Genomic DNA, 16,687 nt, shown 5'->3' on the forward strand with positions numbered 1-16,687 from the left:
TGAAGTGGTCACGTGGCCCACGCCACGCGTGGAGTGACTTCACCCCTCCGTCTACCTGGATGCACTGCTGCTCTACCTCACAATGCTGACCCGGTGTAGTATTCCAGCCATTTGTGTTTTTTTCTCTGTCATGCCTGTCATGCCATCTAAGCCTACACATCTTGCCACTTATTGATCTCTCTATAAGCAAATATCTTGGCATCCTAGTCCTTTACATTGGTGTTCCACTCACACCTCCATGTGCACTTGCACCTATTTATCTTTGAGCACTAGCCATTCTCACTTCAGACCCGGGTCCTTATCATATATCTGGGCTCACAACTTGAGCCTCAGATTATGTAGCATAGCAGTGCAAGTTATTTATCATATGTGAGGTGAGGCGTGTTATTTATTGTTTGACATTATCAGGTGTCTTACTATGTTTCCCTTGATGGGTTTTTAAGTGTTTTTAAGCATGTTTCTTCTGTGGTTCAATAAATATTGACTGTTTATACATTTTCCATGGTTGTGCAGCGTATATGTAAAGGGTTGCTTTCTTCTTCTATCTATATATGACTCGATTTTCCTGTACTTGCACGTCTTCACATCTCGGAGTGCAGATGTTGTTTTCTAAGTATATGGAAAACCTATGGGAAAGTTCATACTTCCCATGTTTTGGTACGCTGCGCCGGAAGTGCCTGAATTAACGATAGCGCATACCTACGTTACCTTGTGGCTCCTGTGGCGATCTGCGTCAGCCCAGAATTCATGTTAGCCTATAGCGACACAGGCTTCTTTGAAGAAGTTGGCGTTGCGATGTCGTGCCGTGAATATTTTTACAATACGCTTTCTTGCACTTCCACATACCCGAAACAGGAAGTGACCACAATCACGCGTCACTTCCTGCTTGGCCGAATGCCAGACAGGGAACACCATGTACTAACGCGGCGTTCCTTGAAGGCCTGTTTTTGGCGGTGCGGCGGACACTACGCAACGCTAACGCCATTTTACTGTGTGAAACCAGCCTCATGCTATGTTCATAGTGGTGCTTTGTGGTGCTGCATAATGGCCACTTTGTAACACGGCTCTCTGCATGGCAACACACCGCCTATGCGACATTCGCAGTGAGGCCAGTGCGTTGCGGTATAACAGCCTGCGGCATCACAACACTGCATGCAGTGGCTTATTTCAAAATGCATGCTTTAACAGTGACAGTGAAACACACTTCTCATTGACTATACATTCCTAGTAGTTTGGGTCACCCCGAGCTGCTTGGTTACTCTGTTGTACTGGTCCAAGCCCTATCCCCATACAGACTTATCAATCCCTGCCCTGCCATGTACTGATGAGGACCAAAAGTCCGAAACAGGCTGTCTACATGTGGGTTTAATATGGCTGTGTAAAGTTTAAATCTATAGGCTTGCTATACACCAGCGGTTCTGGATGCTTGCTTGGCTTACCAAGGGGGAAAAGGGATAATTTGTATATTCAGTAGAGGTGCATTGTGGGTAACCACAAATGTTCACTTATAGCTGAATTATTGCAGATTACCTTCTTTAAGAAGGCAAATACACCAAGCTTTGCTTTTTTAGTAGGAGGGCTTTTGGTCCCTTTTATCACCTTATACATTCCTAGTGGTTTGGGTCACCCTGAGCTGCTTGGTTACTCTGCTGACTGTATGCTGTAACTGTACAACAACGCAACACGTGGATAAATTGTGCAGCCGCTTTCCTGTTCCATTGCATCGTGTTTCTGCTTTTATAGGAAACCACCCACTGTGAATGTAGCCTTATGTATTTTAAAAAGTAAAAATCAAATTTCTTAGTTTCAATGTCTTTGCAACATTTTTGTAGACATTAGAGTAGATTTTTGCTGATATACAGTTTTTTTGTATTGAAATTTTGTTTAATAAACGCTGATTTGAAAAAAAAACAAAAAAACAACAACAATTATGACTTATTTCCTCTTGGAGCCTAGGCCGTTTCTGATTGGCGGCACCTCCTATTCTGCTACGTAGTCGCAGCCTGAATCGCTAGCCGTGCCATGCATGGCTATAGTGACTTGGCTGCGTGCTGCAGAAATCTGCAGCGCACCGAAGTGCCATCTGGACAGTAGGACATGAAATAGATATGCAGCGTCTCCCCACCCGACTCGCTTGCAGGGAAATGCTGCACATTTGGTAGCGCAAAGTGGAAATAGGCCCTTACCCTAATCTTCAGAGAGAAGCCACTATTCAGTGTATAGATACTTTGATTTTCACACACCATTCTTAACACAACTCTGGACTAGGATAGCCACTAGTAGAATATCGGTAACATTGCCAATATATTACAGTCGGGCGTCGCCGTTACCAGGGGAACCGCTCTCTCCTGCCTCGTCACAGCAGCAGCGCCGGGTGCGCTGCTGTGATACACGGCGAGCAGAGCAGAGCGAGAGGGGCACCCGCAGTAGAGGAAGCGGCCGCCGGCTGAAGAGGTAATAGCAGTGGCGGCCGCGGAGGGAGGGAGCGAGCGGGAGGGAGGGAGCGAGCGGGCGTGGGGCGCCGCGAACCACCACCACCACAATAGAGACTCGCATACAAGCCGACCCCCCAACTTTTGACCCCCTTTTTGGGGGTCAAAAATTCGGCTTGTATGCGAGTATATACGAGTATATGCGAGTATATACGGTACTCAGTGTGCTGAGTGTTGCCAGTGACTCGTGTATAAGTCGACCCCTATACTTTTATGAAGTGAATCAGACCTAAATTTCTAGACTTATACTCAAGTATATACAGTATATACGGTATGTCTCTGGGGTGAAGGGAATGTCTATGTAGGAGATTTTCTTTGCCCAGATATGAACCTGTTGCCAATAGTTTAATATTTTGGGGCAGGTCCAAAAGATGTGTATAAGGTCCCCTCCCGCATTCCCACATCTCCAGCATTTGTCATTGTCGGATAGGCCCATGCTTTTGAGCTTGGTAGGAGTGTTGTACCAGTGGGAAATGAGTTTGTAGTTTAATTCTTGGGTGCTAATATTAATTGTGCCTTTGTGAGAGTTCGTCAGGATGTGGTCCCATTGCTCCTCAGTGAGTTTTTTCCCTAGAGCTTGGTCCCATTTTTCTTGGTAGGGGAGTCTTTCAGGGGCTTTCAAGTATAAAAGAGCTTTGTACAGAAAAACATTTCTTTGTTACAGCTTACAGAACTCCTGCAATAAATATGCAGTGTGTCTACTTTCTGTTTTCATGGAGGCAGACATAGGGTTGACATCCTGTGTTTACATATTAGCTGGGTCTGCCGAGGACTGCAGAATTTATGTGCTGACACAGCTAAGAGATCAAAATGTGATTACTTGAAGATGAGGGGGGATTAGACAAGCTCTTCTCTCTAAACACACACAGGGTGCACGTCCCTCTGTTTTCCTTGTGTCCTGTGCAAGAGTTCAGGTCCACTTTAACCAGCACAGCAAGAGGTTTTCATTGGCTGAATTTCAAGACGGTAATGAAGAGGTAACAGAATTTGTCCTGCTCCATCTCCTTCACTGCGCTTGCGCCTCCTACCCCAATGTATATATTGCACAGAAAGTGCTTAGAATAGGCTATAATTATCTGGTTATCACCACTCCAGTCCTCTGCTCTGCACTTGGCCAGTTACATCGGCTTAGAGATGAGCGTAATGACTTAAATTTCGCGTAATTAGTGTAATTACGATTATGGCCGTAAGTACATAATCGTAATGAAGAAGAATTTCGCAAAATTCCGCTTAAGCGTAATTTTCGCGTAATTTTCGCATTACAGTGGGTATCGCGAAATTACGTTTGCCTTGCATGCAACCATTTGTAAGCGTAGTTACATAACGTAATTTCGCAATAAATCATATTGCTGTAAGCGTTAATTTTCACGTCATTTTCGCGTTACGGAATGCTATTTCGCATATAAAATTCGCCATGTAGTGATATTTCGCATCAAAATTCGCCATGCAGACGAAAATGCCTTTGGCGAAAATTCGCGAGCAACCCTGCTAACAAGTAATTACGAAATTCGCTAAATTACGAAGAAATGCGAAATTACGTTATGGTTTAACGCGAAATTACGTTTTGGTTTAACGCGAAATTACGTTACGAACGAAACGCGAAATTACGCGTTGAAAATTACGCTTACGGTATTTTCAATTACGATTTTAGTGGCAATTACGCTACCATAATTTCGCATCGTAATAGCAAATTTCGCATGCGTAATTATAGTAACGCGAAATTTCGAACATTTCGGCTCAACACTACATTGGCTCTTCCCCGGCAAGGTGTCCATCATTATTTCTCTTTCACACTGATATAGACGTGGGTGACATGGTCTGCCTATGCAACTCTGTGAGCATGATGTGTTTCAGGCCTCTGATGCTGTTTTCAATGGTGGCTTTCAACGTCTCTCGTTCCATCTCTCGCCTAATCTAATCTTCCCATTGATGAAACTCGCCTTTCCAAAACCTAACCCACATTCTTATTTATTGAATTTATATAGAGTGGTTTGCAAAAGTATTCGGCCCCCTTGAAGTTTTCCACATTTTGTCACATTACTGCCACAAACATGAATCAATTTTATTGGAATTCCACGTGAAAGACCAACACAAAGTAGTGTACATGTGAGAAGTGGAACGAAAATCATACATCATTCCAAACATTTTTTTTACAAATAAATAACTGTAAAGTGGGGTGTGTGTAATTATTCAGCCCCCTGAGTCAATACTTTGTAGAACCACCTTTTGCTGCAATTACAGCTGCCAGTCTTTTAGGGTATGTCTCTACCAGCTTTGCACATCTAGAGACTGAAATCCTTGCCCATTCTTCTTTGCAAAACAGCTCAGCTCAGTCAGATTAGATGGACAGCGTTTGTGAACAGCAGTTTTCAGATCTTGCCACAAGTTCTCGATTGGATTTAGATCTGGACTTTGACTGGGCCATTCAAACACATGGATATGTTTTTGTTTTAAACTATTCCATTGTTGCCCTGGCTTTATGTTTAGGGTCGTTGTCCTGCTGGATTGTGAACCTCCTCCCCATTCTCAAGTCTTTTGCAGACTCCAAGAGGTTTTCTTCCAAGGTTGCCCTATATTTGGCTCCATCCATCTTCCCATCAACTCTGACCAGCTTCCCTGTCCCTGCTGAAGAGAAGCACCCCCAAAGCATGATGCTGCCACCACATTTGACAGTGGGGATGGTGTGTTCAGAGTGATGTGCAGTGTTCGTTTTCTGCCACACATAGCATTTTGCATTTTGGCCAGAAAGTTCCATTTTGGTCTCCTCTGAACAGAGCACCTTCTTCCACGTGTTTGCTGTGTCCCCCACATGGCTTGTGGCAAACTGCAAACGGGGCTTCTTATTGCTTTTCTGTTATCAATGGCTTTCTTCTTGCCACTCTTCCATAAAGGCCAACTTTGTGCAGTGCATGACTAATAGTTGTCCTATGGACAGATTCCCCTACCTGAGCTGTAGATCTCTGCAGCTCGTCCAAAGTCACCATGGGCCTCTTGACTGCATTTCTGATCAGCGCTCTCCTTGTTCGGCCTGTGAGTTTAGGTGGACGGCCTTGTCTTGGTAGGTTTACAGTTGTGCCATACTCCTTCCATTTCTGAATGATCGCTTGAACAGTGCTCCATGGGATGTTCAAGGCTTTGGAAATCTTTTTGTAGCCTAAGCCTGCTTTAAATTTCTCAATAACTTTATCCCTGACCTGTCTGGTGTGTGCTTTGGACTTCATGGTGTTGTTGTTCCCAATATTCTCTTAGACAACCTCTGAGGCCGTCACAGAGCAGCTGTATTTGTACTGACATTAGATTACACACAGGTGCACTCTATTTAGTCATTAGCACTCACCAGCCAATGTCTATGGGCAACTGACTGCACTCAGACCAAAGGGGCTGAATAATTACGCACACCCCACTTTGCAGTTATTTAATTGTAAAAAATGTTTGGAATCATGTATGATTTTCATTCCACTTCTCATGTGTACACCACTTTGTATTGGTCTTTCACGTGGAATTCCAATAAAATTGATTCATGTTTGTGGCAGTAATATGGCAAAATGTGGAAAACTTCAAGGGGAGGGGGCCGAATACTTTTGCAAGCCACTGTAGCACCAACATATTACCCAGCACTATACAATAAATAAGATTACTGTCAATTTATTTATTTTATTCATTTAAGTATTTATATAGCGCCAACATATTACACAGCGCTGTACAGAGTATATTGTCTTGTCACTAACTGTCCCTCAGTGGGGCTCACACTCTAGTCCCTACCATAGTCATATGTCTATATTGTGAAGTGTATGTATCGTAGTCTAGGGGCAATTTAGGGGGAAGCCAATTAACTTATCTGTATGTTTTGGGGATGTGGGAATCCGGAGTGCCCAGAGAAAACCCACACGGGGACAACACAATACAGGTAATAGGCACTAAGACACACAATGTCTTCTGACAAGGATAAAAAAGTAGTAGTCTGGTTCCACCCCTATAAGTTATATCCACAACACAATATGTACACAAAAACGGGGTTTTCATGAACCAAAATTCTCTTTTATTCTTCAATTATTTCTTCAGAACGCAGGTGATAAGTGTAGATAAGTGTAGATACAACATCAGACCTTCACTTCACATAAAAATGCCTGACACGTGTTTCGCGGCCATAAGCCGCTTCCTCAGAGGCACATCATAATCAACACATCCAAAGTCTAGGACATAAAAACCACCAACAAGATCTGGAGTGAATAAAGAGAGATACCCTCAACGCCGTCCCAGTGTGTGTGGGCTGCAAGAGACCCACTAAGACACACAATGCCGGATCATACACTGGAGTTGTAGTTACCGTTGTTCTGTGGGCAGGTTGCACGATCAGGTAGGATACACAACGAGGAAGAGCTCTGCCAAAGGCTTACAATCTAAAGGGAGGGGGTGGTGACGTGATAGGAGGGGGGGCTGCATAAAGAGGTTCTCAGCAGAGAGGATTAGGGCCCCGTCGAGGTGGGGTACCCTCACCTCTGCCCTTATTGAAAAACTGCCTTGTTCTGGAAAAAACTGAAACACTCTGTTGATTAAATTATTTCTTATTCCTTGTTAACCCTTGAAACCTTAAAGGACTTACGAGGCAAAATGAAAAAAAAAAGTTAAGTACCTGCATCAAATTTGAATGCACGGAGGACGCCATCCGCGCCCTCCTTGCAGTTCCGCCGGGTCCTCACTATTCAATCGCCCCCCTGGGCCGCTTCCGACCCCACAGCCCGGGCGCGGATGGCGTCCTCCGTGCATTTAAATTTGATGCAGGTACTTAACTTTTCTTTTTTTTTTTCGCCTAGTAAGTCCTTAAGCCCCTTCCAAGCCTAACTTTTCTGCCACTAGCAGATTTTTGCCTTTTGCTTTGACCATGCCTTTGGTTTTACCTTTCACACCTTGTTCACCACCCTCCACCATATTCTTCTCAGGTACCCAACCATAGTGCCAGGCACTCAATCCACCGCTTTATAGCTGAAGCATGTGGTTGAACGCCCAATGCCAGTTATACCAAAATCACCCACTTTTAAAGCGGCATTTAACTCTGACATAATATTCAATAAAAATGTGTTTTCCTACTTTTTATAACCCATAGTTATCATATTTGCTTTTGTGCATAAGTATTATTATTCATTTAGAAATTACAAGTTCCCAAAGTACAGTTTTATTTGCTCTGAAAGCTGCCATTGCATTTTATTCATAACTGGTGTATTTATATTGTAATGTGCCCATTAATGATTTCTGAGCAGTGTTTCAGCAGTGTTTCAGTTCAGGATACATTAGAAGAAGTTTCTGCACACAGTCAGGGAATGTTTACATTCCTCTCTGCTACGTCACCCACGCCCCCCTTTCATTCCGCCGTTCCTTTTTTCAAATCCCATTCTCCGGTGGGTCCCGACCCGATCCGTCGGGTCGTCTTCAGATTCCCCAGTTAAGATGGCCGCCAGGTCCTGCCGCGCCTGCGCAGTTGTCATAGCCGCTCATGCGTAGCTCTGAGTCTTCCTCTAGTTCTGTCCTCCCAGCGGTCTTGCGCGCTTTACGTCCATGAGACCGCCAGGAAAGAGGACGGCCTACATATCCTTTTTGCTTCAGTTGTCCTGCGTCCGACATTGGCTGAGACGCAGAGTGTTGTAGGCGTAACTGTGCTGTATTTACGACTGTGTAAAAAAAGTTTTTATGTGTTTTAAAGACACGTTTTTATGCATAAAATTGGCATTGTATAACTGTTTATAATAAAGATGGCTAATCCTACTGAAAACTGAATAGTCTTGGTATCTCGCAGGATAAATAAATGTGCCACCAGGGAGCCTGGTAATAGTACCCCCGAACCGCCTTAGTACTATGTCAGTATCCCTCACCGCTCCTCCGCTATGGAACAATAAAAATCCACCAGCAAGCTACGGTAAGTAAAGCAGCTTAGGCTCAGTAATGTGACTTATCAGCCGCTTTGGGAGACCTTTTAACAGGCTCCATGGGGACTTTTACTTACATAGTTTTTATCTCCCTTGAAATACACTTGAAAGATTTTTATTTTGACATCTCACTAACACATAACACTCAGCTCAGGAAGAAAATCTTCATAACTGAACTAAGAAAAACAGAACGGTGCCAACATTAGCGGTCCCTGAGCTACAATATTGGGAATTTAAAGTAGGTTTAAACTTCCCTTGACTTAACCTCATCGCTGCCATATCTACATTCCTGAGTTACCTTGTTTTAAAGGACCATTACAGCAAAAAAGCAAGCAGTTAAAATCTGACGGCACTGACAGGTTTTGGACCAGTCCATCTGCTCATGAGGGATTTTCTGGGTTTTCTTTATATTCAAAAGCATTTCCTAAATGGCAGTTTCTAAGTCTAACTATCAAAATAGTAAGCAAGGAGGCTGGCTGGTATCCTACTATTTTGGCAGTTAAACTTGCCGTTCAAGATAAGCTTTTGAATACAAAGAAAACTCTGAGAATACCCCATGAGGAGATGGTCTAGCCTAAAACTTGTCAGTTGTGTCAGATTTTAACTGCTTACTTTCTTTTTTGCTATAGTGGTCCTCACTGGAGGACCACTATAGCAAAAAAAAAGTAAGCAGTTAAAACTCCAGTGAACATTTTACTGTTGGCAGGTGATGTAGCTGCTGCATGGTTTTTGGTAGTTGGAAACAGCTGTAAACAGCTATTTCCCACAATGCAGCAAGGTTTACAGTTTACAGACAGGAAACTGCCAAAAGTTCGAACTTTTCCTGTGGGAGGGGTTTCTTGTGGGAGGGGTTTCTTATGGGAGGGGTTTCACCACAATGTCAGTCATACAGTGCCCCCTGATGATCTGTTTGTGAAAAGGAATATATTTCTCATGTAAAAGGGGGTATCAGCTACTGATTGGGATAAAGTTCAATTTTGGTCGGAGTTTCTCTTTAAGTTGCCCAATACCCTGATTAAGATCTCCAGGAAATTTTATGTTAGATTCCATATAGAGGCTAATGAAATTCTAGTGAGACTGACATTTTTTCAACCTATATTTCAGTTGATATACCGTGCAAACATAGAATTCATGTCTGTCTTTTTGTGCAGTTTAGTCAATAAAGCATTCTTCTGCTGTGTCACAGCACTGGGAATAGGCAGATATTTGCTGTATACATGCAGTATGTTGCTGCTAACTGAGTAAGGCCCTGAAGGTCCATTAACTGAACACACAGAGCTGTCCAAATATGTGACGTTCACCCCACTCAGCATAACCAGCCCCTCCTCTCTGGAGTCTCTCTTTTACTGAAAGTTTTAAATGCGGAGGAGGGGAGCTGTATAACCAATTGGATACATATCATAACTGTACAGTACAACGAGGCAAACAGCATTCAACTAAATAATAGTCAAACACCAAATATCATATAAGCTGCACAACAGGGACGTTCAGTGCCTGCATTTGGCCATTGTATGGTGGAGGATCAATGGCTAATCTATGCAGTTTAATTGATATCTGCCACTCATCTTTGATATCCCTGAAGACTAATGCTCAAATGAGATTCAATACCTACTGCTGCCAAGCTGCATGGGCTTTGTGGTAGTACTGGCTTCCTGCATCAAGCTACATTAAACTAGCAGGGCAGTGATTTGATTGATAATCTATTAGGTTTTTCATAAAGTCGAATCAAGTGTTGTGAAGGTGATTAATTGATCACCATTCACCACTAACAGAGACAGATCATCAACAAGGCAACCGAGGCAGGTGCCCAGGGCCCAGTGGATGTCAAGGGACCTGCCTGCTATCTACTATGCATATCAACCCCTATCAACGATTGCAAACAACCTAGGTTTACAGCAAGGAGAGTCAGAACTGCTACCGTGCTCAGGCCTCATTTCAGCTTAATCCACCTCTGCCACTGCACAGCTTATGGAGGAGCGATTGCTTGCTGGATCAGCTTATTATTGACATGTGTATGACTACCGGTAGCTGTAATGCTGATTATGGTGCACTGTACTGATACTGGCAGTTATCACTGAAAACGTACTGGATCCAAATTCCTTTTAAAATGCACAGCCATAAAGCCAGCTTGTGCAGCACAACACTGAATGTACACAGAGCAGCAGCTCAATCTATCAATTGAGGCAACTCAAGCATGAAGTTACTAAACATCTCAGAACATCTAAAGAACTCCAGGCCTCCTGCCCCTCAGCTAAGGTCAGTGTTCATTGTTCCATAATAAGACCCATATTAGGAAAAATGGGATTTAGGGGAGAGTAGCAAGGCAAGAAAAAAATGCAATAGTAACAGTAATGTTTGTCTCACACTTGCGTAAAGGGAAAAAAATAATTCTCATACGGAAAAGAAAATCCTAAATTAGATAATGTTCTGTGGCTAGACGGGTCTTTAAGTGGGTAACAGTAAAAAAGGGCGCAGGAGGCTAGTGGACAAATCGGGCGCCGCCATTCACTCCCATAATAAATATCGTTTAATGGGCGCCCGATAGGAAAAAAGGGCGCCGGAGAAAAATAACGTTTTAAAAGCGGCGCCCGGAGACTTAATATTTTATTACTGCTTCTCATGATTACACATTATTTAATGATTTATACATTTTTTAATATTTTTAAACGAAAAACAGTACAATATTTTTTTCAAACATTATTTTTAAACGAAAAACAGTACAAATTTTTTTTTTTTTTTTTTACATTATTTTTAAACGAAAAAACCGCACAATATGTTTTTGAAACTTTATTAATGCTTATCACAGGGGGGTCTTAGGTTTAGGCACCAACAGGGGGGTCTTAGGTTTAGGCACCAACAGGGGGGTCTTAGGTTTAGGCACCAACAGGGGGGTCTTAGGTTTAGGCACCAACAGGGGGGCCTTAGGTTTAGGCACCAACAGGGGGGTCTTAGGTTTAGGCACCAACAGGGGGTCTTAGGTTTAGGCACCAACAGGGGGGTCTTAGGTTTAGGCACCAACAGGGGGTCTTAGGTTTAGGCACCAACAGGGGGGTCTTAGGTTTAGGCACCAACAGGGGGGTCTTAGGTTTAGACACTAACAGGGGGGTCTAGGGGTTAGGGGAAGGTACAGGGAGGGTTACTTAGGCACCAACAGGGGGGGTCTTAGGTTAAGGCATCAACAGGGGGGTCTAGGGGTTAGGGGTAGGTACAGGGAGGGTTACTTAGTAATTTTTTTTTTAAAACGTTATTATACGTTTCACTATTTAAACGAAAGATTAACGTTTTTACAATAACCGATTTAATGCACATTATTTAATGATTTATAACTTTATAAAACATTAATTTTAAACGAAATACAGTACAATACATTTTTAAACGTTATCCATGCTTATCGTTTAAAACCCCGCGCCCTTTTTTCCCAGCGCCCCTTTTTAACGTACGCCTTTAAGTGACCCCGAGGTGAAAATAAACTGACGAGATAAGCAATTATATTTATCGTCCTACTAATAAAAATGACTTTTTTTTTAAGTATTCCAGGGTTTTCTTTTATATATAAAGATTTACAAAGTAGGTTGAATGTTTTATTGTCTCTAATCAGTGGCAGTCTATTAAGTGTCCCAGAGTTAGAAAAAGGTGAATAGTTCATGTATTTTATGTCTCCCTGCCCTCAGAAGTTGTATTCTGCCAGGAAAACTTTTATGGCTGTAATTTGCTTATCAGTGATGTTTACTATATTGCCCACAAGACAGAAGCTGTCACGTTCATGCCTAGAAATTAACTCTTTCAGGCAGCAAAATAAGACAAGTAAAATAGGGTGGTTATTAATATGTTATGTACAGTACAGACACATAATTATCTCATCATGCCAGATAGTGCCTTGTACACACTTTAAGGAGAACTCCCTGGACAGCACAGTGTAAATGTACACAGAGACTAAGTCTACTTTCACAGTGGCACGTTGCGTTTTGATGCAACGTTAAAGTGAACCTCCAGACTAAAAATCGACTCAACAGCACTGAAAAGGCCTGGTGTTTCTTTAACAGTTTCACAGCATCAGAACTTTGTTTCTCTTATACAAGTCTCATTTTTAGCTGCACAGAAGAAAACTGCCCGGGCAGTTTTCCCCTTATGCTGTGCAAAGCATGATGGGATTTCTGATGTTATTGTTCTCGTTCTGCTGTTTTGGTGCAATTTTTTTTTTTTACATTTTGAATTTGACATTTGAGGCCTAGTGTGTGCAGCTGGGAGGGGTTATCAGGACACAGGACAGTTGTAACTGTGTTTCATGCTCCGTCACCTCCTTTCAACCAAAAAGATGGCTGCCCCCATGACAAAGATGGCAGCCCCCATGAATCACAAACATTTGCCTGTTCTTTTAAAACAGGGTGGGTAAAAGATTATATTACCTATCTATTCTAATTAACATAACTAATGTAACTTAATAACAGTATGTTTGTTTAGGCTGAAGTTCCCCTTTAAAGTCGCAACACAAACTAACAACGCAAAGTCCCAAAGATGTCACAGCGCAACTCTATGCCCTGTTATTGTCACATACGATAGGGTATACAGGCAATAAAAAGTATGCTTCCAGGTCATTACTAAGCATGTGCAAACAGTCCAACGCAGTTAATAACGTGTATAGCGCACAGCATTCAGCACTTTCTAATAATGCTACATGTTACACACAAACGCAACGTGTGCACTGTGAATGTTGCACAGACTTAGTATTGCTGTGCGTTAGTCCACGTTAAACCATTTTCTAATGTGCGACTTTAACGTTGCACTGTGAAAGAGGCCTAAAGGTAATACAGCATTGCACAGTAAAATCCAACTCCGGAGCAAAGTCTAACGTGGTGGAGAAGGTAAGCTACATGTACAAGCTAGGATAAACTTGGCTGAGACAAGTGACAAAGACCGTCTTGTGCAATAATCTAGTGTGTGTACGAGGACCGCCCAACATCACTTAAAGATCTGGGATGGCGGATACTTAGCAATGTCCGACCCCTGAATCCATAGTTTTCCAACTCCAACTTGTGTTGCGTGTCATCCCTCTGCACTTGTCTGATCACTTGTGCCATAAAATCCAGTTTTTGATGGTTAGCCAAAGTAATACTAAAACAGTTCTACATCCTCATTGGTCCACTGCTTCAGAATGTCTTGGGATTTGGCATGGGACAAAAAGGAAAGGGAGCTTGTTAATCTTTTGCCGAAAAGTGGCTGCTCTATGACTTTGGGGAAGAGGCGATTTTAGGTATCCTGTGTTGGTCTATTCACTACACCACACCTTCAGTCCCTCTTATAGCTCAGTGGTGCTGTTGCTGACTGAGGAGCTAGTTCTATCACCTGCCACCTACATGCTTACCACCACTCCACCTTATTTTTGGTCTGCTTGAAAAAGACATGTTTTCCCAAGTGCTAAATGTGTTAGAAAATAGGATTCTACCACCAGTAACTTTACATTGGCATTACAATTCAGGAAGCAAAGAAATTACACCTCACCCACTACAAATGTATGTGCACTAAATTGTGTGCTTTAATTCATTTTGCTAAGAACTGTGACAATTAATTGCAAGTCAGTTATAAAAATGACATACCCCCTGTATAACTGAATGGCCTGTATGGCTACAATTGTATGCACACTATGTTGTGTTTTAAACATTTTTGTAACAACAAAGTTGTGACTAGGTAGACATGGAAAGAAGGAGAGACTTCCTTTATATCTGAAATGTCCATGTTACTACAGGCTTTATATTTATGTAGAATTTGGCATTACGTGACCCTGATACCTGTATGAAGAACCTCTGAATGGAACAAGTCAGAAGAACAATCTGCAGATTCACCATTTAGTTTTCTTATATCCTTTGAATGTGATATATCTACTGAGTTTGTGTACTTTAATGCAATCACTTTGGATCGTAAAAAGCAAATAATCAGTAGGGAGGGTCAATTAGATGCAAATCATTTTGAGTTGATGCAGCCTTATGCAAATTTTGTATGCTAGTTTATGCAGCTTGAAAATGAACCAATCAACGTCTGCTGAGGTAAAATGTGATCGGTCTATTTTCAAGCTGCATAAATTTGCATACAACATTTGCATAATCCTGCATCAACTATTTGCATCTCATTGGCCATCCCTATTAATCAGTAGGGAGGGAACAGGAGAATTTGGAGTAGTGAAGAGGACAGAGGACCCTCCCAATTGGCAACTTTGCTGTATATAAAAGTATGTGGGAGGTGTTTTCCCCCTGCTTTACCTTATACGGGGATAATGGAGCAGAGGTGGAAACTTCCTAAACTCTTTAGTAGCTCCCATCTATGCAGGCCGATCAGTTGGCTGGCTTCAGTTTAGCAGCAGTGTTCTTATAACCCAAAGTCCACTGTGTGAAAGAATGAAAGACATTTCTTAGGTGGTATACAAGCTTTTGGTCTCTGCATCTGAATGTTACTGATGTGCTTTGGTTGACAACTGGAGACATTTGTTTACTGTGAACTATTCCAAAAAGCTGTTGAAGTCTGCCCTAAACTTGAACCTTCACATCCGATTTCTTTCAGACAACTGCCTTTAAGCATCACTTATTTATGAAACCGCCAGCCAATGATGAATAAAGATCATATTGGCTAAACCACTGTATTGTTTTAATATATTTGACAACCAATGAAAATTTATTTTGGCATGAGTTTATTGGTATGACCATTTGTCTATGGAATGTTGGCCAACTTTGACTAGCATTGCCACCTGACAGTAGATTGTAATGACTGTTGTGACAGATCCCTAGAGATGGTGGCTGGATGGTGTAATGGTTAAGGGCTCTGCCTCTGACACAGGAGACCTGGGTTCGAATCTTGGCTCTGCCTGTTCAGTAAGCCAGCACCTATCCAGTAGGAGACCTTTGGCAAGTCTCCCTAACACTGCTACTGCCTATAGAGCGCGCCCTAGTGGCTGCTGCTCTGGCGCTTTGAGTCCGCCAGGAGAAAAGCGCAATATAAATGTTATTTGTCTTGTCTAGAGATAGACTTATCCTGCCATTTGTAAACCACAGGACCTTCAGATACTCAGCCAATAAGAGATTTTTTTTTTTTGTATTTATAAAGAGCCAACATATTACGCAGCGCTGGACATTAGTTTAGGTTACATACAATATTTAGCGGTGAGTGTGACATACAGCAATAAGATACAAGACAAGGCAATACAAGAATACATGCAAGCCAGATCACACAGCACAGTATGAGTACAAGGTAATGCTTAGTCAGTCACTGGATGGGAGCATGGAGATTAGGATGGGTGTTCGGTAATGGAGGTGTGTGAATAGAATAGAGAAATAGCATGCCAACAGTGGTGTAGCAATAGGGGATGTAGAGGTTGCGACCACACCGGGAACCCTGGACCAGTGGGGCCCACTAAGGACCTTCCTTCATCCATCTTTTTACCTTTTCATTGATGATATGCTGGTAATGAACACCCCTATATGTGCATTGTATAGTGCTAATCCTTAACAAACTATTTACTTACCCTAATACACCTCTTTGAAACTGCAGCTGTCCTTGATAGGTTTTGGGGCTCCATATCAATAGAGTACTTGGGGCCCCATGTAAAACTGGCACTGGGGCCCCAAGCTCCTAAGTTAAACTACTTAGTTACACTACTACATGCCAAGTAATGGGAATGGCCTGAGCTGTTGTCAGAGAGATTCAGCCTGTGCCTGCCTCCTTGCAATCTGAATAGCAGGTTCATGCAATCCAGGCAGCAGAAGCCACACCCATGGAGTCGGAATCTTATGTATGTACCAGACTTCAGTGCTGGGATGATCTGATTCCTGAATTGTGAGTTTGATATATAGGTCATGGACTGAGCCTATCTCTGCTAATTAGTTCTTCCACTTTCTTCCTGCAGAAAACCCAGATAACCTCATCAGTCGTTTGGCCACTCGCCGTCGCCTGTCCGTTGGAGAGGACTGGTCTCAGGACATCCACCTGGGCCAGCAGAGTGAACTGCGCTACTCCTATCATGTCTCCTGTGATGAGCACTACTACGGCGACAGCTGCTCTGACTACTGCCGCCCACGCGATGACACGTTCGGCCATTACGTCTGTGACAGTGAAGGAAGGCGCCTGTGCCTGGTCGGCTGGAAGGGCGAGTACTGTGCTGAACGTGAGTACATCTGCTGGTGTCCAGTGCATTTTCTCCACTGTATGGTTTGTTTTATTATCACCCTTTAATAAGGGTCCCTCATTGGATGAATCACAATCAGGCAATCGATTGATCAAAATGTCACA

At 42.7% G+C, this 16,687-nt stretch overlaps 1 protein-coding gene across 2 annotated transcripts in view; it reads left to right on the forward strand.

Annotated features, from left to right (window-relative positions):
- DLL3 (delta like canonical Notch ligand 3) overlaps nt 1-16,687 on the forward strand; it is a 109,009-nt gene that overhangs the window by 46,195 nt on the left and 46,127 nt on the right. For both annotated transcript variants that reach the window (XM_068249442.1, XM_068249441.1), the window contains exon 4: nt 16,305-16,562. In XM_068249442.1, coding sequence (XP_068105543.1) covers nt 16,305-16,562 — 258 coding nt within the window. The remainder of the gene's footprint in view (nt 1-16,304; nt 16,563-16,687) is intronic.

The sequence above is a fragment of the Hyperolius riggenbachi genome, chromosome 8, assembly GCF_040937935.1.
Source record: "Hyperolius riggenbachi isolate aHypRig1 chromosome 8, aHypRig1.pri, whole genome shotgun sequence".
NCBI lineage: Eukaryota > Metazoa > Chordata > Amphibia > Anura > Hyperoliidae > Hyperolius > Hyperolius riggenbachi.